The 27,193-nt window shown below is 38.4% G+C and overlaps 1 protein-coding gene across 1 annotated transcript in view; it reads left to right on the top strand.

Moving 5' to 3' along the window:
* Positions 1-14,169, top strand: part of SERTAD2 (SERTA domain containing 2) — a 35,520-nt gene extending 21,351 nt beyond the window's left edge. Inside the window, exon 2 of the mRNA XM_070956536.1 lies at positions 12,851-14,169. Coding sequence (XP_070812637.1) covers positions 12,855-13,814 — 960 coding nt within the window. The 5' untranslated portion in view covers positions 12,851-12,854 and the 3' untranslated portion in view covers positions 13,815-14,169. The remainder of the gene's footprint in view (positions 1-12,850) is intronic.
* The last annotated feature ends 13,024 nt before the right edge of the window (positions 14,170-27,193 follow it).

Consider the following 27,193-nt stretch of genomic DNA (forward strand, 5'->3'; position numbering starts at 1 on the left):
TGGTTTTCCACTGATTTTGCTTGTCAGAGAAGTTTGCAAAAGGTGATTCAAGTGACCCCGGATCAGTGCTGCTGTCATAAATGTGAACCACTTGCCAGTCATGTAACTATGGGGATGCTGCAATGGCTGTAAATGTGAAAAATGATCATTAGTCACTTTTCTCAGTGCTATTGTAACTCCAAACAGTCACTAAGCAAATGGTTGTAAGTCAAGGACTACCTGTGTTCTCCCCCACTTTTGCTCTTTCGCTGCTGGTGTTCAAGGCATTCTGCCTCCGATTCCAGAACCAGCAAGAATAGTAATCATTGATAGCCATGAATTTGTTCTGTCCCCTTTCAAAGCTATCTAAAGAGGTAGTGACTTTGGACCAGTTAATCTCTCTCAACCCAACCCTCCTCACAAGGCTGTTGTGGGGAAAATAGGAGGAGGAAAGGTGTTTGCCACCTTGAGTTACTTATAAAGTAATAAGGGCAGGATAAAAATATGATAGATGATAAAGAGAGAGATGCTGCGCTTTCTTGCCTTTATCAGCCTGAATCTCCCCACAGTCAGTTTTAAGAGATGACCTAAATTCCCCAGGTATGCCAGATAGAAAATATGATTTGGATGAACTAATTCTACTTTATTTCAAGGCTCTACGTTAACAGAATCTATAGCAAGTTTGAAAATACAGATCTCCTATTCGGGTTCCTTTACAATTGAGAAGTCGGGGAAGGTCTCTTCTGAGCCTCTTTCTCTGCCCATTATGCAACTGCAGGCTACGCGCTTCCTTATCTGACCTTTCCCCAGGCAGTATCTCTTTGCCATGTTTCTCAAGGTCTTTCTTCACATACCATTACATTCTCACATTGAGAGAAAAATACCTTAGTGGGCCTTTATGGAACCTATAGTTTAGAAGCAACAACTTATCCTGTTATTTCTTGACTGGTATCTTCAGATACTTGAATAAAAAGGACAGTGCAAATAGTTACTTCAAACAGGACGGTCCTAATTCTAATGAAAAAATATAGCAATTTTAAATTTCTATAAACAAAGCAATTAAATCTCAAAGCATACCTATTCAGTTTGCAATGCACCTTAAGGGCACTAGCTGAAGTAGACTTTAGTTTGCAGCCAACTACGAACAAGGCAATAAATAATAAAATAAGTGTTAAAACTAGTATTCACTCCCCCAAAACACTTCATTTACAGTCTTTATATGTTTATGTAGAAATAAATTCTATTAAATTAAATGGGACCTAAAACCGGGTAAGTGAATATAGGACTGTAAACAGAAATATTGCCTCATTTTAATCATCACTGGAAACAGGTACCATGTTTCCCCGAAAATAAGACCCTGTGTTATATTTTTTGAACCCCGAAATAAGCACTTGGCCTTATTTTTGGGGAGGTCTTATTATTTTGGGGCGCATGGAGCAAAATGGGGATCCTCTTGCCGTCTTACCCGATTTCCAGCTCTGTCTCCCTAACCCTAACCAGAGGAAATGGCGGGGACCGGCTGCGCATGTGTTTAAATATTTTCAGGGAGGGCTTATTTTCGGGGGGGGGTGTTATTTTTGGGGAAACACGGTATTAGAACTCAAAAAGATGTAAAAGGGGGGAAAAACCCACAGAAAAATTCACGTGATTAAAGAGCTGGAGGAGCTCCTTATAAAAGAAACACTACAGTATCCTGAATTTCTTTTTCTTTTTAAAGGAAAGAGCCCTGTCAGAGAACAGGAAACAGGTTGGAGGTACATAAAATCATGAACAGTAAATAAACTAAACAAAAAGAGAGCCATCTCTTTCTCTTTTTTTTTTTCCTAAGTGGATTTCTGTCTTTTTTTAAAAAATAGTGAAAAATTATACCTGAGAATTTAATCTGACTGCATTTGATATATATTAAACATTTTAATGACCATTGTGCATTTTCAAAATCTCTTGCCAAACTTGATAGGGTGGTTTTGAATCCTTAACTGTATGGAACTTTAATGGGATAAATTCATCAATGTAACGTTTTCTGGAATTACTTCCAAATAATGTGGGGAACACATAAAAATCAAGCTAGGAAAACTAGTACATTAGAAAATAATCATTCAAGATAGAAAAACCAGGCTGTTTAATTGAAATTGACCCAATGTTAAAAGTGAAACTCTCATCAAATAAAAAAAAAAAAAGCCACCCAAACTGGCTTGTGTGTCCTGTGAATGTGCTTAGGATCAGAAATCAAGCTACCTGGCACTGTAATAACTTGTTTTCTCTTTTCTGAGAAATAGAAACAGAAAGCAGAGACAGCAACCCAGTCAGCTAATAGTTTGTTTTTCAGAGGGCAAATCCAGAGAAAAATGTTGAGTTGGAAAGGAAGAGCGGTCCTTCAGAAATGCTACAATAAAAAAAGAGGCAGGAAGTCAGAAGGGTTGAAAAATGTTTGTGCCCATTCCTGCTCAGCCAGTCAAGGAAAAGATGGCTGGAATGTGATGAATGAATCACAGAAAGCAGTTCATATGGCCTCATAGGTATAAAGGTGGGGCGTTAAAAAAAGGAAACAGGCAAAATATTCAGCTTCTTGCTAGAATTGAATTCTGGGCCATGTGGCTCAGATAGGATGGACCACTTTATATTTTAATTTAAATTCCCCAACATGGACAGTCTACAAATATTTTGTTTGCAACTTCTTCACAGCAAAATTTGGGAAATCCTTAGCACAAATTAATATTTTGCTGTACCTGGTAAGGTCCTTCAGCAGATTGAATCATTGCTCCCCACATGCCATTTCTGAATGTAGAGTAAGGAAGTAACCCAGGTCTGTTGCTTCCTCAGAGCTGCTAAACTATGACTGGCATGCTGGGAAAGTCAGGCCATTAACTGCATCTTTTGCACTTCCTCTGTGAAATATTTCTTGCTGATGTTTGATGGTCCAACTGGAATAAGACAAAAATGTATTTAATTGTGCGAAGGGTTTTTTGTTGTTTTTCGATCCTATTTCTTCTCTGTCAAGATCTTGAATTAATAGGGAATGTCTTGTGTAATTGTGTTCACAAATGGACCACCTATTTTGAATTTTGCTTCACTGCAAAAGAAACATTTTTTAAAAAAGTCTTCTTGGTGTAAACGTTTCCGTCTAACATGTTAAAAATCAGCTTTTCATGCAGTTCAGTATTTATCAATATTTACTTTTTCCTCCATAAATAATTTTGGAGTATCATGAGATTATGCTGCATTTCTTTTTCTACAGTACACTCCTTTATTATAAATGTACTGTGACTTTACTCAAGATTAGCTCATTTTTTCTTTATTTTTAGCAAATTTCATTTAAAGTTTGTAATGGTTCTGCTTCATGGAGCAGTACTTCTCAGTTTCCTTCTTCATTTTCTTCTTTCACCGCCCCCTATGTGTATCTCAAATTAACCCTGTAATATTTGGAAGGGATCTCAACAGCTGGCTGCACCTGACAATCTCATCTGGGCTTGGAATCTAATGAGGATCAGACCTGGCTAGTTCTTGAATAGGAGACTACCAGAATTCCAGGAATATACATTGGGAAGTTTTAAAAACAAACAAACACATTTTCTTGCCAAGAAAACTACTGTACATTGACAGTAGTAGTCGCTCTGGAGACATGCCACAGAGAGAGGAAGGAACAATTGCCCTGTGTGACAATAGGAATAACACAAACTTAGATGAAAGAACTTTTAACAAACTTAAATGGAGTGACAGCTTTTAAAATCAGGATATGATTACAGGATAGGAAACAGAAGTTCTGCTGTTCAAAGAAAAAAGAAGTTGAGAAATCCCTTAAGATAGGCCCAAAGTTTTGAGATTTGGAGAAGTTCTTTGGATACCTGCCATTGAAAAGGAATTTAAAGGAATATTTTGGCTAAAAGATAATTAGACATGCTTTGACTAATTTCCCAAAAGGGCCTTTTACAGAGGGGACAATTCAGAGGAGTATTAATTAAGATTTCCCTGTTCAGTGTGTTTTCTGGATACCTCCATATCTTATTTCTATATAATTCTATAAGTGACATTTGAAGTTGCAGTTACTGTAATTGTCTGTATGTCAGGAAGCATAGCACTTTTTTATTCTATTTTGTCTCACTTGTGATAAAGGAATAATTTTCAGCAGGGTATCTTTTTATTTTAATAAAAAACTGATAGTTGAAAGCAAACAGTCTTGTAAATTAGAAGTGCATGATTCCCTTCCATCAAAACTTCCAAGAGAAAGAAATGAAGAGAGAGCGGGAGGGAGGGAGAAGGAGGAATATAATAACTACTGAGTACTGCACTTTTTATGTCCTATTTAAAAACCAGTTCAATTAAAAATTAGGGCGAAGCTGCCATTATAAAGCTACCTGCATTGGATGTCTGTTCATGTGGCGTTAGAGCAGGGGTATCAAACTCAATTTCATTGAGGGCTGCATCAATGTTGTGTTTGACCTCCGAGGGGGGCGGAGTGGGCGTGGCCATGGTGGCCATGGGCATGGCCAAGTCAACGTCACTTGTGGTGGCCAGCAAAAACGGGCTTCCGAGCTCCATTTTCAGCTGCAATGGCCTCCTGTAACCCTCTGCTTGTGAAAACAGAGCTCGGAAGGGCCACACACGGCCCTCCTGAACTCTGCTTTCACTGGCAGAGGCACTGCAGGCCGGTCCTTTGCTGTTTCCAGGGCGGTCTTGCTGGCCAGATCTAAGCACTTCATGGGCCAAATCCAGCCCCCGGGCCTTGAGTTTGACACCCCTGCATTAGTGTATCTACTTCAATGGCTATGTAGAAATTGTTTAGCTTTGTAAAGCATTTGTTTCTCTAATGATGAAACAATCTCTGCATAATCTATTAAATGTGAAAAATCAGAGCAATAGCTAAGGTGAACTCCCAGAAACTGCCTCCAGTCTATCCAACTGATCAATGCTGCAGCTCTTGAAAATGCTTCATTTTGTGGCTTGTTGTATAAGAAGATTCTGTAAGAAAAGCTGGTGGTCCCCACCATTTCAAAGGCGACTTTTTTTGTGAGAGATTGTGGGAGTGAGAAGTCACTCCCTTAAACTTCCACCAGAATGTATATTCAGGGTCACTCCCAATATTATGTGGTGGTGTAATGTTCGTTCTGTACCATTGTCAAGAAATGCAAGTTGTTGTCATCGTCAAGCATTTAAATTCACATCAGAATGTTTTAAAAATTTTCTCCAAGCATACCCAGTTTTCACCCCAATACAAAATAACAAGGATCAGGATCGTTTCTTAGCATCTGTGTGCTTTGTGTACACCCATTTGAAGCCAAAGGAAGAAGTGTGCCATTGGGGGAAGGGAGCATCTCTTGCTGTTAGAACAAGGAAGGAAGGAATAAATCATACATTAGAGGCCACTGTTAAATCTGCCACATTTTGATTCACCATAAAGGCAGGAAAGAAGTGAAGGGTTGTTTTTTTTAAAGGCACATTCCATGACATCATTGGCCAAAAGCAGTTTTCAGATTGTTTTTGCATTAATCCTCCAAATTCCTTCTTTTTTGCTAAATGGGAAAGATGTAAACCTCATTTTAATTATGCATGTGATAAATATGTTCTTTCTTATTCTTAATATAGTCCACAGCAACCTTTTCCTTCCTGTAGACAATTTGTCTGAAGATTTATAGTTTTTGCTGTTTTGTGAATTAATTGTAGTAGAATTTGAAAAGCAGTCTACTAATTGCATCTAAAGCAGTGGACATGAGCCCACTGCTGTATGGCATAATAATGTATGGCATAATAAATTTGTTGGTTGTTTGGGTGCCAGAGTGCCCTTTGTTTCTCCTAATTAGAAAATACTTAACGATATATATGCTCTTCTAAGACTAAAAGGCCACAGTAATGATTTTTCATACATTAAGTTTTTAATTATGATGTAGTTGCTGTATCTGAACTTTTAATTTCTCTCTTGACTTTCCTGACCAAGGAACTGTATATAAGCCAGTCAACTCCATGAAGTGGCACGTATGCCATTATAAATATGTATGTATATCTTTAGTTCAAGGTGTTACAAGAGAAAACTTTATAGTATTTTTGATACAGTGTTCGTATCTACATATGTATCTTCCAAAGATGTTATTCCTTTATTTAAAACATCTGCCTTTATATCTGAGTATTTTTTCTCTCCATGTTTCTGCCTCAGGAAAGATTAAACAAACCAACAAAAACAATTGCAAAATGGAGAATAAACCCACTTCCCTCCTCAGGTAGTACATTAGCATATATAGGAATAGGTTGGCATATTAAGGGATTAAGATTCATTAATTCAATTTTGGAATTACTGGTATTTAATGAAGTAAGTAAAGCCATGTGATCTTCATGTACTCTTGTTTGGATACTGACATAAAAGGCAAAAAGATGCATACATAGGAACCTCATGTGATGTCCACAAAGAATGAAGTTGGTTGTATGTAATGTGCCAGAAAGATCTATTCAGCTTTCTCTCCCAATTCTGTATAGAATCTTGCACCACAGCTGCATTTTTACTTTCTGACCTATACATACTTTAGCCAAAGTTTAGATGCAACACACAACATGGTTTCCCCTCTCCCCAAATAAATTGTGCCTCCTTTTTATGACTGTCTCACTGAAAGTTTCCTTGAGTTGCCTCATCAGGACTCTTACCTATTAGTCACTGAGCACTGGTCTATACTGGTTCTCATGGTCTTCTGATGCCCATAGAGTAACAAGCCCTTTCCTCCCGTACAGGCTATTTTTCAGGCTCTGTTTCCCCCCTTCCCCCCATAGATGTCTTCTCTATCTTGCTATTGACTTCTTTCCCCAAAAACTATCCTTGGGTATTAGGAGAACAGACGTTGGAGTCAGACCTTTTTTGTACATTTAAATTAGGAAAATAGATGCCTTCTCCTCTTGTATCATCTCCTCAGATGGTTGATATGTGGTCCAAATTCTGCACCATAATTGTCAGATGTGGCTCTGCCTTACTGAGAAGCCTCAGGGGAGGGCAGGAGAAAATCCTTACAGATAAACAACAATTAAGCCCATAAATGCCCCCCAGAACCAGATTTTCCACAGGGATAAAAGAAAGGACCATCTCAGTGGTCATGACTGCATTACGTAATTAATTGTCCCATGAGGTTGAGTTGTTCCTCCTCCGTGTTTTACTAGTTGATGAAAAACATTTTTAGTCTGACAGTCTGTCAATTTACCAAATTCCATATCAATTGTTTTTGCTAGTTGGCTGAGCCCGTTTTTTAAAATCTTACTGTTATTTTTATGGCATCCTGACTAACTATGACCCTTTGAAGAGACAGAGAGTAAATTATAAGAAAACCCTTGTCCTCTTTCAAAAACAAGAAAGTGCCCTTATTTTACAACATTTCTTCTCTGGCTCAAGTGGATTTTGATTGTGGATCCAGCATCTATTCACTCTTTATAAATAGCATTTCTAATGCATGAGTGAAGACAACTTCATGCATTTTTATTTTTTCTCCAGAAATGAATTCAAACTTTGCAAAAAGCTAGTGGCAAAACAGCTCCAGCTTTAAAGCATGGTCATGATGTTGAACATTCAGGAAACAAACAAAGGAAGCAGTAGCTGAATACTTTGGGAAAGAGAAGGAAAGCATCATTTGGGGCATAACAAGTATTTATTATTATTATTGAAATTGCGGTTCATTCTGTGACCTAAATAAGAATTTTATTAAGTTTTGGGTAAGTAGCAGGGAATTATGGAACTCAAAAAGATTTTCTGTGCATATTGGTTCCTTATTTATTATACCCTCACACAACATTCTGCAGGAGAACTATGATATTTTTCAAGTCCATCAAATATTGCAGTTGCTTCTTAGGTTTTTCCCAATTTTCGTCTGAGAGATCAAGGACACCTCCTTCCCCAGTTGTTCATTGCAGTAACAACAACCTTGTGAATTGATTGAACTAAGGTAAAGTATGCTCGGCCATAACGACTGACTATCCTGTCAGGAAATCCTTCCAATGTCAGCCTAAATATTCTCACTATCTCAGTCTGAAAACATGATCAATGTGATATCATCCATCTCAAGTTTGAAGATAGGCCCTTTAGTCCATCATTTTTCAGCCTAATCCAATCTAATCTAATCTAATCTAATCTAATCTAATCTAATCTAATCTAATCTAATCTACCCATTGCAAGCCATTCAACGTTCACTCTCACCACTTCGGTCTTTCCAGTCACTGAGATAACTGCTCACCTCCACCCCATATCCAAGGCTCCGTAAAATAATACACACAGCCCTTTCCCCCCATTTAATTAAAAAAGAAGCAAAGTTCCTCTTTTTATTCTTTTCAATGAGCCAAGTTCTGTGTAGAATAGAATGTCAGAAATTCAATGATTCCACCCTGAACTACTTAGAGCACATCCAGCCCCAGAATAAAATTGGAATATTATTTCTAATAAAAACATATAGGAAGATAACAGCGTTCTGTGTTTTGCCATATGGTCTGTGCTGCAACATGATGTCCTGCTGGCCACATGATTGCTGACTCTTTGGCTTAAAAAATGGAGATGAGCACTGCCCTTTAAAGTCGGTCGTGACTAGCAGGGCAAAAACTGTGGGGACCCCTTTACTTTTTTTTTTTTTTATGTTTCTAATATATAAAAGTTAGTACTGTCATGTCTTAATGCTGTCCCAGTCTAAAATACCTTAGGTTTATAAAGTAGATTCTTGGTTCTCTACCCTGTGAAGCTTGTTATTTACTCTACTGAGCGAATGGAGCATGAGCAAGGCAGTCCAAATCTATAACTGACACTATTTTTGATTTCTAGAAATATTAAGAAGATTGTAGGAATATTATGTTGTATAAATTCGCTTAAAAGATAGAGTTAGAATCTTGAGAACTTTTTTTTTTCCACATTCCATAAGAGCTGGAAAATCTGTTCGACACCTAGAGCCTTTGTCTGTGTTGGCCACAGATATTTGGAATGGATGTTATTTTTCATTTGTTGTTTCAATTGCATTGACTCAGCTTTTTGCACGCTTAATTTATAAATTGCGTTGTGAAAAGTTTTTAATCAAAAAGAAGCCTATAGGTAGTTCTCAAGAAAGTTAATAAGTCAGTGCTAAAAATATTATAGTTAACATCCTTGTTATTTTCCCCTCTACTTGCAATATACGTTTTGTATTTCTTATATGCTATCAGGTTAGCATTTTCATAATTATTTTCATTTCTATTCTACGTGCGGGTGTGTGCAGTTGAAGGAATGCTTTGTGCGTGCTTGTATTTTCTGCTTTGGAATAATTCCAGAGAGAACTTTTACAGCTGCAGTTCCAAGGTTGAGGTACCTTATTCAGTTGAGATAGTTTTTTTAAAAAACTTCACAGCCCAAGGGTTCTAGCTGTGATAGTTGGAGCTTAAGAAACATTCCACCACATATGAAGTAGGCAGCTATATTTGAGATGGGAAAGCAACTCAGGGTTCAGTTAGGCGGGTAGGCAAGTAATTCAGAATCATGCATGTTATATGCCTTTTAAGTTCCAATGAAAAAGAATGTCTGTAGCACAGAGTTGAACTATGGAGTCCTTGATGCTTTCTGAGCTTGATTGTTTTTATGCAGGTGTTCATTATCTGGCTAGGTAACATTATCACTGATAGCATTTTTGAGGTGGATCGCTTGGTTAGTGTGGGTGGTTTTATGATAGACTTGTGTTTCTAATTTGCCACCATTTCCTTTGCTGGGGAGGATATCCAGGAAGGATAGTGTGGTGTTGATGTTTTCTTCTGCCCATGTGAATTTTATTCCTTTGAATATGTTGATTGTTCACGTATCTTTTCTAGTTCCTTTTTTATTATGACGAAAGTGTCATATTCATACTGGATCCAAACATAAGGTTGTATGCATGGGAGTATTATAGTTTTAAAGACTGCTGCATATCTCTGTTATGTATCCTAAGAGTGGTGATCTCATAGGTGTTGATATATCTGCATATCAAACTGAAATTAGATAAGTGAAGCAGAGGATGGGAAGGTCCATCATTCTGGGTGTTCAGATCTTACTTATTTGATTAGGTTAGGTAGTTGCATGATACCACTGCTATGGATTCTTTCACTGGTTCTGCGGTGTTAGCCCCAGTTCTAGCACTGAAAATGTTACCTAGCTGGGTGATGAAAAACAACCAAACTCAGAGAGCACCAAGGAGCTTTTAAAGTTGTTAGGCATTGTGTATCTGTTATAAACCTACCATTAAACACCTGCTGGTTATGGGTGTTGTGGTACAAAGCAGATAGAGCAGTGGTTCTCAACCTTCCTAATGCCGCGACCCTTTAATACAATTCCTCATGTTGTGGTGACTCCCAATCATAAAATTATTCTAAAACCATCGAAAGCATGTGTTTTCTGATGGTCTTAGGCGACCCCTGTGAAAGGGTCATTCGATCCCCAAAGGGGTCGCGACCCACAGGTTGAGAACCACTGAGATAGAGGAACCTGCTTCTTGTCCCTATATACTTTTAAGAGGCTGCAACCTAGTCCTCCTTTTATGGGCTACCTACAAAAGAACATGAAGAACCTAAAATCCCCAAGTAACTCCTAGTGTTATAACCTGCATGTTCACTGATACTTAGAATTAATTCAGTGATAGGTGTTCACATGGATTGTTTTTGAGGTCCTGTTGTTTCAGAGGGCATCCTTGCCAGTTTCCCCAGTATTTCATTTCCTAAGTCATGGGCCAGGGAGGGGCATAGGGACTCCTTCAATATCATGGGATAGTGATACGCAGTTTTAGCAGAACCAGGCTAGAAAAAGAAACCCCATTCCATAATCATCACAGAAAAACTCCAGCTGTCTTAATAGAAACCAGGTTCAGTCCAGCATTCTCTCTGTAACTCTCAGAGCTGGAAAATTCCTTCATTTTATATGAGCAATTTGTTAAAGACTGATGGGAGGAATACGGAACGGGCCAGGCCTAGAACTTTCAGGGCTATTTTACATTCACACTGACATGTGGCCATAATGTGAAAGGCATTTCCTGCTCTTGCTCTCGTGTGACATTCAAGAAAACCACCAATTCAAATGGACTCTCACATTTCATTTGCATTTGAAGATTTGACTTCTTGAGCATTTCTGCTCTTGTGAGGGTCACAGGAGTGTGGTTTATAATTAGCAATTATTAATACATCACATCACTAACTGATACAATATTTGGAGCGCCATTGTATTAGAGCCATAGTGGCACAGTGATTAAAATGCAGTATTGCAGGCTAATTCAGCTTACTGCCAGGAGTTCGATCCTCACAGCTCAAGGCTAACTCGGCCTTCCAGCCTTCCAAGGGTGGTAAAATGAGGACCCAGATTGTTGGGGACAATATGCTGACTCTGTAAACCACTTAGAGAGGGCTGTAAAGCACTGTGAAGTGATATATAAGTCTATTGCTATTGCTATTATATTTAGGGACTTCCTGGATGGATGGATGGATGGATGGATGGATGGATGGATGGATGGATGGATGGGTGGATGGATGGGTGTGTCTTTTCTATTCCTTAGAGGTAATTTATTGGGGAGAGGGAGGATGTAGTACTAAGGAAGGAGAAGTTACAGCTACAGCAAATGGTAGTGAAGGAGCCCTAAAGCTATAAGTAGCCCTTGAAAATATTGATTATTACCTTCAAAATGTGTTGCTAAATGGATGTTTTAATGTTCAATATTATTTACTTTAAAGAGAACAATTATTAACTGCGTTAGGAAGTAATCTTCATAGGAAACCAAGTCTATTTTTTGCCATGGCCTTATCCGTGGTTTTGAAGTGCAGCCTTCAATATAGCTTTCAAAAGCCAAGTATAGACTGTAATCTAAATAAAAAAAATAATGAATCTTTATACTAAAGCCAAAAAAGAAAGCATTTATACATTTTGTTTTTCTTTGACATCCTATTTACACCTTCTTCTCTACATACCTCTCATATATTCCTATTTCTTCCTGCTTGGCAGGCTTTCAGGAAAAAGATCTACTGCTTTTGTTAAATTGCTTGGTGGCAAAGGGATCTGAAATGCAGTGGTGAGTTACCCATGCCTGGCCACAGTTTTTTTTTTTTTTTAATGTGCTATGAGTTAGAATAAGAATCTCTTGGATTCACATCCTGCTCTTTCTATTCCTGGTGAATTGGAATATAAAGTCTTACTACTGGTCTGAGATAACAGTGTGCAGGATTACTGTTACTCTGTTAATTACTTACTGTGATGCTTTTGCATCTATCTCTATCATCAACCAATTTTTCTGAGTTTACAGTCTTGGTTCAGTTTCCAGTTCACCATTTGGTTGCAATTGACAGGTTGATTAAATACTTGGATGACAATTTTTGAAGGCAAGATAAATAGAGCCTTGGTGGCGCAGCAGACTAAAGCACTGTTAAGTAACACCAGTTGCCTGCAATTACTGCAAGTTCAAATCTCACCAGGCTCAAGGTTGACTCAGCCTTCCATCCTTTTGAGGTAGGTAAAATGAGGACCCAGTTTGTGGGGGCAATAAGCTGACTTTGTATAAAAAAGAACACCGCTTAGTGGGGGGGTGGAGGGTGAAAGCCCTACTAAGCAGGTATATAAAAAAGTATGAAGGCTATTGCTTAACGTATTGTAAGCCGCCCTGAGTCTCCGGAAAAGGGCGGCATATAAATCGAACTCATACATACATACATACATACATACATACATACATACATACATTCTTGGGTTTGTTTTCTTTGTGTCTTCTTAAGATGATTGTGGCTAGCTTCCTATATCTGGCTCTCTCCAATATGTTGGGACTACAGCTCACAGTGAAATATATCTAAATACCTCTCAAGGGCTTCAGGTTGGAATAGACTGAACTTAGAGTGGCTACAATACTGATGGATTGTTCTATCCTACTCAATATTCCTCTTCTTTTATTTTCAGATATATGTTGGGGAAAGGAGGAAAACGGAAGTTTGACGAGCATGAAGATGGGCTGGAAGGCAAAGTGGTGTCTCCTACCGATGGTCCATCTAAGGTGTCTTACACCTTACAGCGCCAGACTATCTTCAACATTTCCCTTATGAAACTTTATAACCACAGGCCCTTAACAGAGCCGAGCCTGCAAAAGACCGTTTTAATTAACAACATGTTGAGGCGGATCCAAGAGGAGCTCAAACAGGAAGGCAGCTTGAGGCCTATGTTCCTCACCCCATCACAGCCTACAGATCCTCTTGGAGACAACTTTCGAGAAGCTCAGCCTGCCTTTAGCCATCTGGCCTCTCCGCCAGTCCACCCCACTGACTTAGCAAGCCCTACACCACTGGAGTCTTGCCTCACCCCTGCCTCTCTGCTTGAGGATGACACTTTTTGCACTTCCCAGACTATCTCACTAGATGGTCCTCCAAAATTACCACCTCCAACGATCCAACCAGTAAAGGACAGCTTCTCCTCAGCCTTGGATGAAATTGAGGAGCTCTGTCCAACACCTACCTCCGCTGAGGCAGTAGTAACTACAGCAGCAGCAGATACAACTGCATCAGATAACTCTAAGGAGAATTCCAGTGAATCCAGCATTCAAAAGCCTGAGGGTATACAGGAGAACAGAATGAGTGAGCCTAAACTCATGGACTCATTACCTGGCAATTTTGAGATCACAACTTCTACAGGTTTTCTTACAGACTTGACCCTGGATGATATTCTCTTTGCAGACATTGATACGTCTATGTATGATTTTGACCCTTGCACATCCTCTACAGGGGCTGCCTCAAAAATGGCTCCTGTCTCCGCAGATGACCTCCTCAAAACTCTGGCACCCTACAGTACCCAGCCAGTAACCCCCAATCAGCCTTTCAAAATGGACCTTACAGAACTGGATCACATTATGGAGGTGCTTGTTGGGTCATAGATCGATAGCAACTTTTTAAACGCACCAGTATAAACCCTTGGTAGTATTTTCACAAGGCCCCCTCTCCTTCCAAACCTACCAAGAAACACATAGACACACACATATATGCACGCACGCAAATACACACACCACTGTGCATGCGTCTTTGCTTGTCTTTTTTTTTTTTTAAGGATCATACTTGTTTTTGCTTCAAGCAGAGTTGGAGTGCCTTCATTCATGTATGGCCACTTTTAATGTATTTCTGAAAGTGGTTCCTCAAGGGAGACCTGAAATCCTAATATAGGAAGAAAATGCATATTGTAAAACATAAATATGTTTGACAAAAAAAAATGTAAAAGCTAAGCACAAGGATTATGTTGGGAAAAAGCTGTAAATTGCATGTGCATATTTGTCTATTTTTTCTATAAGTTTTATTGCAAGAGGTTAAAATATTATTTAGATAATTGCAGTACCTTTTTGGCATTTTAGCACTGTCTAGGTTGACTTAGCAATCCAGCCTTTTTAGAGGTATTAATGATTCCTCTTTAAATGTTGCATTTACATGGCTCTTTAGAAACTGCTACCCAAATTTATTTTATATTTTTGTATAGATTCTGCAATTTATGATATTGGGTTTTTTTCTTAGAAAAAGAAAAAGAAACAAAACAAAAATGCTGTTTGTACTCACATACACACAAAAAAGGAAATAATTATTTTGGTAGGATTTGCTCACCCCATTCCTGCATATACCTTCTGATGTACAAGAACTGCTTGTAGTTTTATACAGACTTGTAGTGTTTTATATGCATATAATGGTGCAAAGAGAAGTTTGGATCAAATCAGTCTGCAGCTGGCCTCCCTGAATCCAGACACCATGCTTGAAGGAAAAGACCAAGGGCTCTTCCCTTAAAAGTTTCACAGATATTTACTCCCTGCTGCCTACTACTGTGATTAACAAAAACCTTAGAGCCATGTATATTCCAACACTGATGTCAAACAGTTGGCAAGAAATAGCTGTGAAACTTTATTCTGATGAAACTCCCTTGTTCATCCTTCCCTCACTCCAAAAGGATCAAGAAATAAAAATATATTTCCTCCAACCAAGCTTTTTTAAAATTTGCAAAACAGATTCCATCCTTCGTCTGACAGAGTAGAGTGTCCTTAAGTCTGTTGAGCTCAACCTTCTCATATTTTACAGTTTTCCTGGTGAGAAAGTTGTGTTCCTGAAAATATCTTTCTTTTTGGTAAGTGCAGTTGACAGAGTGCACAGTTGATAGAGTGCCCCGTTCAGATTCAAACAGTAGAAATGGGTGAGCTTTGGTATATTTCACTCTGTCTTGAGGTATTACCATAGTAATGGCATCTAGTTTTAGAGCATCACAATTGAGGCACTTACCAGTTTTAAGGCGAAGCATGCTGTGGCTGTAGCAGATTGTTTTGTTTAATTGTTTTGGGTTTTTATTTTGTTTAAAGCCTGAAAGTAAGTTGCATTGAAATCAGTAGAGATTCCTTCCAAGAAACTGAGTTTAGGATCAGGAGCAGAAAAAGGCCCTTTTGTCTCTGTGACAGTATAATTCTAATGTACCTTATTTCTTCTAATCATTCTTATGATGATTCTTGCCCTTTGCTTGGAACATTAATATTCTTATTCACTCTGTTGGCAAGTGCTGAAAAAAAATCTAACTTCAGTATTACTGCAGTGAAATCATCTCTTATCAGCACTGGATGGACTCACTCAAGTATCCATTGCTCTTAAAACTGGAGCTAGTTGTGCTTTGAACACTTGGTATTTTGGGGGGGGGGGGTTGGTTTCTTGATTCCACTCTGTTCCTTGCTTTATACTTTATATGGCCTGTTTGACAATGTATTGAAACTGCAATCTATGCATGTTTCCTCCCCATTTAAGTTGTCTCATTTCTGCACCTGTTGCAATTTTTCTCTCTCTGTTCCTTGTGATGTACATTTGTGTTAAAGAAAACTTGCAATGTTTCATGCCTGTTGCCGAGATTGCTATGGCATATTAATTTTAAATGGTACTGAGTGCAGGTTACAAACTATACTGTTGATATGCATATGGCTTCTTTAGGAATAACGTTTATATTTATTTAAGAAAATTTAAATTATGTTTATGTAATTTGGCAATATTCAGTTGGTTCTGCTTACTTCTTGTCATGGATTTTTAAAAATTGGGTCTTTTCTGCCTTTAAGATGGCAGCTTTATAAACTGGCACTTTAGAACAGGCCATATATATTTATTTAAAATGCATGTAATTTATTATATACAATGCACACAGAGTTTTTTATTTGTGTCCAAACTATCTAGGTAATTAGAGTGCTGCATGCATACACAAATATGCCATGCCAAATTATCAACTAAATTCTAATACGTTAATTATATTTTGCTATCTTTCTTGAAAAGTTTATTTCATTCAAATAACAATATAGTTATAATTTGAAGTTGCTCATCTTTATAAGCAAGCATATTTTTTCCCAATTCTTCCTGTTGTGGGGAGGAAAAAAAGAGCTGGCATATTCAAAAATTTTAATTAGAAGTTATAACAACCAGTTTAGATTACAAAATGCCCTGAACAAGAATGCCTCTTCTCTTTTGTTAGTCTGGTAATCACTAGGAATATGGCTGGTATTGTATAAAATAACACCGAATTACAGTTTCATTAGGAATTTGTGGATTTGAGAAGATTAGGTCTTTCAAATCTGGGCTGCAGAAATCCAAAATACCACTAAATTGTAGCAAACACATACAAAAAAAAAAATTATCTTTGCTTCCACCATTTGGTTGTCCAGATCTGTGCAGAACTAGATAGGGTAACCAGATACGGTAGAAAAAAGATGCTTACTGATGTGTTACTAGCCAAGTAGGATAATCTTGGGTGCAGATATGTGCAATGCTAGAAAACACTCAATTTAGTTTTAATCAGGATGGCAGAATCCCAAGCCTTTGCTGGAACAGTCTAGGTTTAGATTAAAATTAAAACGTCAAGGAAAAAAGTAAACAAACAAGATTTACCATTGTCAAAATCTGATTTTACACGTAATCCAGAAACAATACTTTCCTTTTTGGACGAGGTAATGGAGTATGTAAACAAATACCACATGTTGGGCAGAAGTTCAAATTAACACCATTTTAGAGAGGAACAGTAGGTTTGTTTTCCAAATGCTAACCTTGCTGTACAAAGCAAAGCCATTTGAAATGTTGAGCAGAAACTAGTCCTGATTGCAACATTCTGTGATGCAAATGAGTATGATTGTGGCAGATAGTGCATCTACCCCATAGAATTAGACACCCAATATGATGAGTGGCCTCACAGAAATACCAGTTTAAATACTTCTGTCTCTGTAATATAACCTCCTCCCTTAAAGGATCTGAATTTACCAGACTACAAGTTCTTCTTTTCCCCACTCTCCAAATTCCATCTTGAATGCTGGGGACATTTTTAATGACACAAAAAGTGCAATGAAGTGACAAGAAGAGAACAGAATTAAAAAGAGTTGTTTGAATTTGAAGTGATTTTTTTTTTCCATTTTGTTTTTCATAAGTTATTTATTCCATTTTATTTTTCTTTTGTAAATATATTTATTTTATTGTGAAGCTAACAACATCTGGATTGTAACATGTACAGAATGTATGGTAGGAATGTATTCTCTTGTAGGAATGTGAAATCCATACAAGAGGAAACTGAAAGTTAGATTTGGAGATTATTATCTGGGTTCTGTTCAGAATACATGTCATTCATCAGATCTCTCTCCCGCCTCTCCTGCTTTTCTCTACTGAGAGTAACTTTGATTCTGTAGGACATGCAAAAAAAATATATATATATAAACTCAGTTATACAAATCAATCTTTTGGTATCACTGGGTATTTCAAATGGGCCAGATCCTAGTTCAAACAGTCAAATACAGCTTTGGTTTCAGTGAGACTTTGTTGCATAATGTCTACTCAGGAGTAAGTCTCACTGAGTTTAATTAAACTTACTCCTGAATAAGCATGTACAGAATTTCAATCTTAAAAGGCCTAAAGTGATATATTCTCACTCTGGTAGCTGGAACTGCATAAGGATGCATGTTAACCTGAAGTATATGTTTGCTGATGAATAAAGGAAGAGTGTTTAAGATTTTTCTTCCTTCAAAGTTGCACAGAAGCAGCGTGCACCACAAGATTCATCCTAGCTAGAAAGACTGGGCAGAGCAAGCTGGCTTCTTGCAATGGAAGATGATGTAAGGTGAAAGCAGCTTCCCGACCCGAAGAGTTCAATTGCTTTGGCAACCTGAGCTTCACATCACAGCAATCTGTCCCCCCACCCTCACCCCTGCAGAGTTTCAGTTTGAGCTGCTAGTGCTTAAAACTGGGAAATTTTAAAGGGGGGGGAGGGAGGGTGCCAAAATCCATTAACCAATCTAAGGTAAGATTAGCCTTTACTTTACACATAAGTGTGCCTTTTCTTCTGCAGAGAGTGTAAAGTGGCATAACACAACTTGTTTCAAAAATGCATATTTATAACTTGTCCCTATATTGCTTCAAATGATAATGCATAAGTAGTTTTTTTAAAGAGCACTGTTGAAAGTGACCTGTTGTAGATCAAATATGGTGAATGTACAGTGCACTGTTGTATATTGAATACACCTGTATCCAGTAGCATGTCCTGATCAGACTTCTCAGGAGAAAACAAAAGCAATGCAGAAAACAGTAGTGGGAGAAGGAAAGAGTGGAATTCCATGACAAAGCTGATTTTTAGGTCTGAGTAGAGCTAGCTGTAGGACACAATTTGCAATAACTCCTTTATCTGCTAGCTATTATATAGCTTTCAGATTAACTGTCCTACACTTATATGAAATTGAACAAGGAAGCCTCTAGGAGAAACATGGTAGAAGTTAATATGGGACAAAATTTGTGGAAGAATATGTTCATCTGATCGAAAATCAACTAAAAGCATTTGCATTCACATTTCTGTTGGGTTTTGCAACTTTGGATGCGCAGATAGGTGGCCAAAATGTAGATTTGTCAGTGCAAATGTTTATATCAAATTTCCAAGGATTAATAAGGAGGTACCCCATAGTAGGTGTAGTAAGCCATGCTGAAAGCTAACAAGTTTTATGGAAGGCTTTCCTATTGGTTTCAAAGAGAGATACTTGTTTCCACTTTTTAAGACAGTTTCGTCAGCAGAGAGGCAAATCTGATCTTATAACCGCCACCCTTCCTAGGGAAGTGTTTCTAGACAAGCGCAAACAGACCTTAAGACCCTGGGCAAAATGCTGCAGTTTGAAGCATTCTGTGAGGGAGACTCATTTTAGTCTTTTGGGTGGAGTGAAGAATATTTGATAGGCTGGATGAACTGTGGCTCAAGGCCCCAGATTCACATCTCCCACCTTTCTTCAGAACATCAACTGTGCTGGGAAGCAAGGAAGGTCCAGCCTGGGCTTGGCTCCAGAGAGCAGAGTCTAAGCCCACAATTCTCGGACAGAATTGTGGGCACTTTGTAGACCATGCCAATAAAAGTGCCCTGAAGTCCCTCTTCCTCTCAGTTACTTTCAGGAGAGAGACTTCCCACATGGAAACTGTTGCCACCAACATTACTCTTCCTGCTAGTTGCTCTGCTTTACAGTGAGAGACAGAATTAAGGCTGCTTTTTCAGAGAGGCCAAGATGAAAATAAATTGTACCATGTGATTTTTTTTTCCTGATTGTCTTGTAGAACCTGATTCGTGAATCTAAAGTTTACAGTTTGATAACAACCGTGAGCAAATGGACATGCACCCTCCTAAAATGGCTCATTGGATCTAGAATGTAATTGTGATTGTTAGAAAAAGAAAATCCAAGACCTTGCTTTTATTAATATGCTTATAACATGTCTGAATTATTTTTGGGGGGGGGGTGGAATTTTCACTCATTTTATAGTCTTTTTTTTTTTTCAATGTTAAAAATAATTCTAATGCTAATTTTGGGCTTTGTTTATTTTTTTTCCTAAGTTAAAACCTTGCAGATGCTTAACATTGTAATAACACACACAAGACTCTCTTAAAGCAGAGATTTCAGGGGAGGGGGATGAGAAAGATGTAAAAAGGAGGATATATTTGGTGCATGGTTGTTTTAAAACAAGGGTTGTTTTTTTCCAAAACGCTGATATTTTCTCCCTCTGCCCCCATTCCTATCCCGCGACAGACCTTAGAGCTGTGCCTTTTCTATGCAATATTACAGACATATACATCTGAAACCAGATTACTGTATTCACTTGTAGGTATGGGCTGTAATAATAATAAAAATGGGCAAATTACATGGAAATGAGCAGTCTTACTTTTGTAGTTTTATATTATACAATAAACAGTTTAAAAAGAAGCCCAGTTGTCTTGCTTCAGTTTTATTTATAATAGGAGTCCTCAATTCCAAATTGCCCAAAATAGAGAAGTGTGAGTGAAAGTGAAGGGCAAGATTTCTGGATTTGGGGGGGTGGGGTTTCAATCTGAGAAAATTGAAAATGCGTTGGCATTCAAAGATAATATTCAACAGTTGATCGTTTCTGAACACAGTTAAGGTAAAAGTTGGGTTCCATCTGTTCATCCTATAATTCCTGTGATTGCCGAAGATCCATTAGCAAATGTGCAATATTGTTTTTCAGGTATTGTTTTCTATATTAACCTGCTGTTCCTTACCACATGAGATGTAACATCCTCTACAGCCAATTCAACAGAAGATCAGTGAGAGGCTTTTATTCAAGATTCCTGTCACTCTGTCATTCCTGGAGGGATGATCTAGATCAGAGGTGGGGAACTATGGCTCCTTTATCACTTGTGGACTTCAGCTCCCAGAATTTTTGAGCTCAGGAATTCTGGGAGTCGAAGTTCACAAGTCATAAAAGGGCCATAGTTCCCCATCTCTGATCTAGATCATCCCTCCAGGGTAAGGGATCATGTGCAGATGGGGCAGACACACCACTATCCAGTCCCAGCTGCATTTATTTCTTGATGGATACTTAGGAGATATCATTTCTGTTCCTGAGACCATTTAATCATATTAATCATTTAATCAGGACAAATTAAAAATGATGTTTAGCAAGGCAATAGTTATATCTGTTTTTTTAAAGCTGCTTGCTCCTTGTCTACCAACAAACTTGCTGAATGGTCTTTTCAAATGAATTAAAGAAGAGGAGGGAAATAAGATCTTCCCCCAAGGAAAATAATTTTCATTGCCATCCTAAATTACCCCAGAATCTCAAAATAGGCTGAATTCATACTGCTGAAATATGGGCATTTCGGGGACATTTCCTAGAGGCCCCAAATTGAATCCTGAAGGTCAATCCTGGTTCTTTATTTCTTTCTGTACTATTGGTAAGATATTTCCAAGTGTTAAATGACAATTTCATGGAATAATCATTGGACTTTTTGCTGAGATTTTTCTCAAGTTATGTCAAGTTATGTTAATATACAGAAAGCTAAGGAAATCTAAATTAACTCTGATTCAGTCACCTTCACATGCAATAACTTGCATCACTGGTCTAGGAGAGAATAAGGTGGGCAAAGGAAAAAGGGCCTCTGAAGTTAGTGAAACAATTCAAAATCTTATAGAGGCCTGCTAAATTTGAGGCAATTCCTTCCCTGAGTAACTCTAGAAGAGCCCTTTGTGGAGTAAAGAGATTTACTGAAGTAAGAAAGCCTAAAGTAAACGTATCAAAGCTGATTATGGAGAGTTGCTCTGTTTGTGATTGTGGAGAAAGAGGTGTCATTTCCAGCTGCAAGTCACCAAGGCTAAAAAATATATTGGCATCCATATGATCTTTTCTTAATAAAAAACGGTGTCTTAAGACATTGTGCCTAGATATCCAGGGCAATCTGGAATCATGCTCCTTACCCTCTTTTCACACTTTTGCATTTGGGGTTCTTTGTGTTCACAAACAAGTGGATTGATTTACACTCCTTGTGTAATGTTTGCACACACACACACACACTTTCTCACACACACAGAATGTTTTTTTTTCTGAGACAAGAATTTTAGGAAAAAGATTTCTGAATAGAGCAAGCCCACAGTACAATTTACAAGTTATGGCAGGTGAAGGCCATTTCCCCACTGCTGGCGTAACGCACCATAATGTCTTCTTTGTGTCAGCAGAAACTATACCCTCATAAATTTGGTTGTCTAGATCACTCGAGTTGGGAGGGATTGTTTGCCAAATTGTGTTTTTCTGATTTGTGGGTGTGCCAGAATACCTTTTTTAAACCACATCTCTCTTCTGCTGCAGTCACCCTTTTCCTTCAACAACTTCAGCTGTGAGCAGAAGCTATGCATAAATGCTACAACAAGGAAAAGGGCTCCTGGGTCCATGCCATGTCCAATTCACCTTTGTGCTATTTCACTTTGTGCAAGTCTACTTCTCTTCCGGATTCCTTTCACCTCTTCTCCACTGTAGAAGCACCTGTTAGTTATGTGGGCCAAAACATTTGAACATTCAACTGGGAGGCACAATCATCAACACCAGTGGTGGGTATCAGATCTTTTTACTACCGGTTCTGTGGGTGTGGCTTGGTGGGCGTGGCATGGCTTGGTGGGCGTGGCAGGGGAAGGATATTGTAAAATCTCCATTCTCAATCCAATCCAGGGGAAGGTTACTGCAAAATCCCCATTTCCTCCCTATCAGCTGGGATTCGGGAGGCAGAGAATAGATGGGGGCGGGACCAGTCAGAGGTGGTATTTACCGGTTCTTCAAACTATTCAAAATTTCCACTACTGGTTCTCCAGAACTGGTCAGAACCTGCTAAAACCCACCTCTGATCAACACTGTGTCAGGGAAGCCACTGACCCGGATCAGGTATCTTTCTTGTGCAGGCCTCAGCTCTACACTTTCTGGGGTAGGTGGCTGTGATTGTAGGTTGTATAGGTGGAAGGAGAGAATCAGAGGAACAGGAATGGATGGGGAGAACTAACAGAGCTTCTGAGTAGGTAAAGTGATTTGTTTCAAAAGGGCTGGCAGGGATATCTTGGGGCCAAGTCCTAAAGAAGAGGGCAAACACCAACAGAGAAATTGAAGTAAGAGATGCCATTTAGTGACTGAAAGGGGGCATGATCATACTTTGAATATGGCTAACAAGAGCCGTGGTGATTAGAATGTAGTTTTGCAGGATAATTCAGCTCGCTGCCATGAGTTTGATCCTCACCAGCTCAAGGTTGACTCAGCCTTGCATCCTTCCAAGGTCGGTAAAATGAGGACCCAGATTGTTGGGGGCAATAGGCTGCCTCTGTAAACTGCTAAGAGAGGGCTGTAAAGTACAGTGAAGTGGTATATAAGTCTAAATGCTCTTGCTCTTGCTTCTTGCTAAGAAGTAGGCCACCTGATTTTTTGCAGCAGCAGCAAAAAGGGCTATTAAGTAGCATAGCTATGACATATCTTACTTTTTTCTGAGGTTTAGTAAAACTAATGTCTAATGTGCTTAATTAAGCACAAAACCTCTCTTAATTCAGAATATGAAGTGAGGGCTGGTTTAATTCTGGGCTGGGGTCTATGATCAAGGGAAATAATCTGGGTGGCTGGATCCTATTGGTGTTGATTTGCTTTGAGGGGAAATACGTTCATTATATACTGGCCATGTCTCTAAATGAAAAGACAGCTTCTCCTTGGAGAATTATAACCATAAGGCCAAATTAGCAAAGTTATGTGATCCACAAATGGACCCCTCATCTCTTTGCATTCCCCAAAGAAAATGTTGGAATTTCTCAGAGAAAAAGCAGATATATGACCTTTCAAATAAAACCAAAAAGATCCATTTCTGAAATTTGTATATAGTTTGGGTCTGCAGCCCTGAGGAATAGCGTTCCCTCTTTCCGCCACACCATTTTCTCAGTGAAAATATTCCCCCTTCTTGGCTCTCCTACAGAGACATTGCTTTCTGAATCCTTCTTTCCTGCATGTCAGCCATTCCAACAACAGGTCTCTTTGTTTGCTCTGCTGGTTCCCACTATTTGTTTAAGGCTAGTTTCTTTTCCTCTTTCTTTAACCTTGGGTTTTCAAAATGATGCCATGAAAATGGCAGCTGCTTCTGGGAGGCATGGGAGCAGGCCCAAATGCTCCAGGGTCCTGTTGGAGCAGGATGTTAAAAGAAGAGAGATGGGGGAGAACTGCAGTATCCCTATGGTCGGTTATAAGGGTGAATGACCAGGGAGGCACTGCAGTTACTGTGCGGTTGATACAGTATGTAGATTTTGGTGGGTCTATCGTAACTTCAAATGGTCGAAGTGACTGGTCATATCTCAAGGACTACCTGTATAATCATCATCATTTAGTAAGTTAAATGGTCTCTCATGCTTACTTAACAACCTGCCACATTCATTTAACCATGGCATCAAGGTGAGCAAGGGGAGGGAGTTGTTAAACAAGGCCGTCTTACTTAACAGTTGTCATCACTTGTGACCACAATGGGCAGGGTTCCATACCATTCATAGGTTAAGGACTACCTGTCTGTTGCATAGCAGAGCCCTGTTTTCCAAATGCACTCTTTCTAGAAACACCTGTAGGGCCCAAAGAGTCCCATAAGTGTTCTGAGGAAATATAAATGCTGGCTGGCAGCAGCCCAGGGTTTTATTTGTAAGTGGGCCAGTTGCCAAGGAAAGAAGTGTCACATGGAGCATCAGGCAGCTGAGGAGACTACAGAGGGTGGCATGTAGCCTTCAGATGAAACAATACATGGAAACTGGTTCTGACTTCCATGGAAGCAATCAATTTTATGAAAGGCCATAAGACTAACCATTTGGTGAGGGTGAACAAGGGCTCTCAAAATTCCAAACAGGTCTACAAAAACAGGGAAGGCCTGCTTTAAGAAGATTGGAGAGTCCTAATTTATTTTAGCATAATAGTAATTGGGAATACCCTCTTTCCTCAAGGTCTAAAAACAGTTCATTTCCCATCCCCTTTTACATTGCCAGTCTGGAAGCAGGGGAACTGAAGTGCCCAAATTCTTCATTTCCGAAATAAAGGCAGATGCTTTATATAAGGTAACTTTAATAGAAGCCTGAGGGTTAACACAACAGAGACTTGCAACAGCAATTTCCCACTGATAAGAATAGCTGATAAGACACATTCAAACTATAATGCTAAATCACAGGACTGCATAATTATCAATACAGATGCTAATTTATGCTTATATTGTCCCAATTCCTTCCTATATTGTTCACAATTACTGATTGGGCTGTCACTGGGAAGTCTATTCAGTAAGCCATTTAATATTTTTGTGGGGACGGGGAGAATAGCACAAATTAAACAGTGGCATGTAGTCCACTGTTGTGTGTTTGCTGCCTTGTTACTATACTATGAAGGCCTTCCCTATGAGTTTGTCTTAAATAATATATGATCAAATTCCAGATTTGAGGGTAGAATGTATGTTTCTTACTGGCTAAAAAGTAATCTTAGAAAAAAATAAATGTAGAAGTCTAGAAGGAGAGATATAAGGAATTTAAAAGGAAAAACCCCTTTCATACTGCTTTCATATATACTTAAATAAATCAAATACATTTAGAATTAAGTCCTGCTATGCAGATCTCCATTTTTCTGGGAAAAAGCCATATGAAACTTACTTCTGATAGGCATTTGTATGTAGTGTACAATTTAGTATATATTTAGCAGCAATATGTAAGTCAGCTATATTTACTGTTCAGCTCACTTACTGAAGAAGTATTGCTGTGGTATTAATGTAATTATCCAAGCATCTTGATCATCTCCAAAACAAATAATCAAGGTCATGTCAACTGGAAAAGCAACTCTGTTTATGCATGTATACATGCATGCATGTACAAGTAGTAGAAGATTAGCAATTAGAAGCAGATCACATTTATGAGTCAACTGGCTGCAGCATTAGAATTCAAAAGAGCCAAGCGGGATCCTGCCAAGATGTTATCCTAGTTTCCTCCTAACACTACATGATCAAGAGCACAACATGCCCAGTGGTTTCATAGCAATAATCCTTAGGAGACTGGAATTTTAGCATAATATTCAGGTAATCTACATCTTTAACAATCCTTACAAAGGAAATGACAACAGCTTGCTTGCCTCTTAATATTTGACTGTAGGTAACATTTATGATATGCTGCCTGTACACTTTCAGGGCTACCTTGAGAATGACCATGCCAAAATCTTTAAAGTTCCAGGTTATATTTTAGTTACAAGATGGTGACTTGATAGTAAAGTTTACTGAAATCAAAGGTAGATTATCTGTGAGATTTGAAATTAGTGGTGCTGTGTGCTAACACAGGATTTCCTTTTGTCAAATTCTATCACACATAACAGAATTTTACATCTGAACACATCAGATAATAGAAAGAACCAATTACTTCTTCAGGAATGCAGAAAGTTACATGTAATAAGAGCGGCTTAAAATAAACTTCATCAGTTCCTAAAAACATCTATAACTCATGTCTTGTAACTTCCTTAGGCTAGAAAAGTGTTTCTCAAACATTCTGCAGTCATGGACCATTATATCATCATTCAAAAAAGTGGGAGGACACCCAATTAAACAAATACCTCCCTTCTACATTTTTGGCAAATAAATTTATACTTATGGTCAGGGTGCAGGGGGCCAGGGATGTAAGCAATATCGGAATGTTGCTGGATTGAGATGCAAGTTCTGCCCATTTTCTATGTGCGCTCTTTTTTTTTTTATTGAACATTTTTTAAAAACAAAAAGAAAGCTTTAACACTTTTTCTGTTTCAACAGTTTTGCATCAGTCAAGAATTTCATACTTATACATTTTTCCCTTCCTTATTCTACTATATCTTTTGTACATATACTTCTAATATTAATTTATTTGTTTACATATATACATATAAATACCCATGTGCGCACTTTCATTTCTACAGTTTTTGTTTCCTCATATTTGCAATTATACTTCTACTCCTATTTCAACCATTATTTAATTTTTCTTTGCCTTTTATCTCTCTCCTCCAGCCATTCATACCATTTCTCCCACACTAAGTAATATTCTGTTTCCTCTTTTTCTCCTTTGTTAATTTGTCCATCTCCGCACATTCCAAAACTTTTCTGATCAAATTATCTTCGGATGGTATATTATTATTTTTCCAGTTCTGAGCGTAGATTATTCTTGCTGCTGTGATGATATGGATAATTAAATATTGTATTTCTTCTTCATACGACCCTGGGAGTATTCCTAGTAAAAAAGTTTCTGGCCTCATCTCTATCTGTTGTTTGGTTATTTCTTCTAATTGTGATCTAATTCTACCCCAATATTGTTTCGCTTTATGGCAAGACCACCACGTGTGGTAACACGGTCCCTTTTGTTGTTTGCATTTCCAACACATTGGTGAGGTATTGGGAAACATCTTTGCCAATCTGGCTGGTGGCAAGTGCCACCTGTAAAACATTTTATACGAATTTTCTTTATAGGATATA

The sequence above is a fragment of the Pituophis catenifer genome, unplaced genomic scaffold, assembly GCF_029215685.1.
Source record: "Pituophis catenifer annectens isolate HBS135680 unplaced genomic scaffold, rPitCat1.0.hap2 SCAF_1, whole genome shotgun sequence".
NCBI classification, from domain to species: Eukaryota; Metazoa; Chordata; class Lepidosauria; order Squamata; family Colubridae; genus Pituophis; species Pituophis catenifer.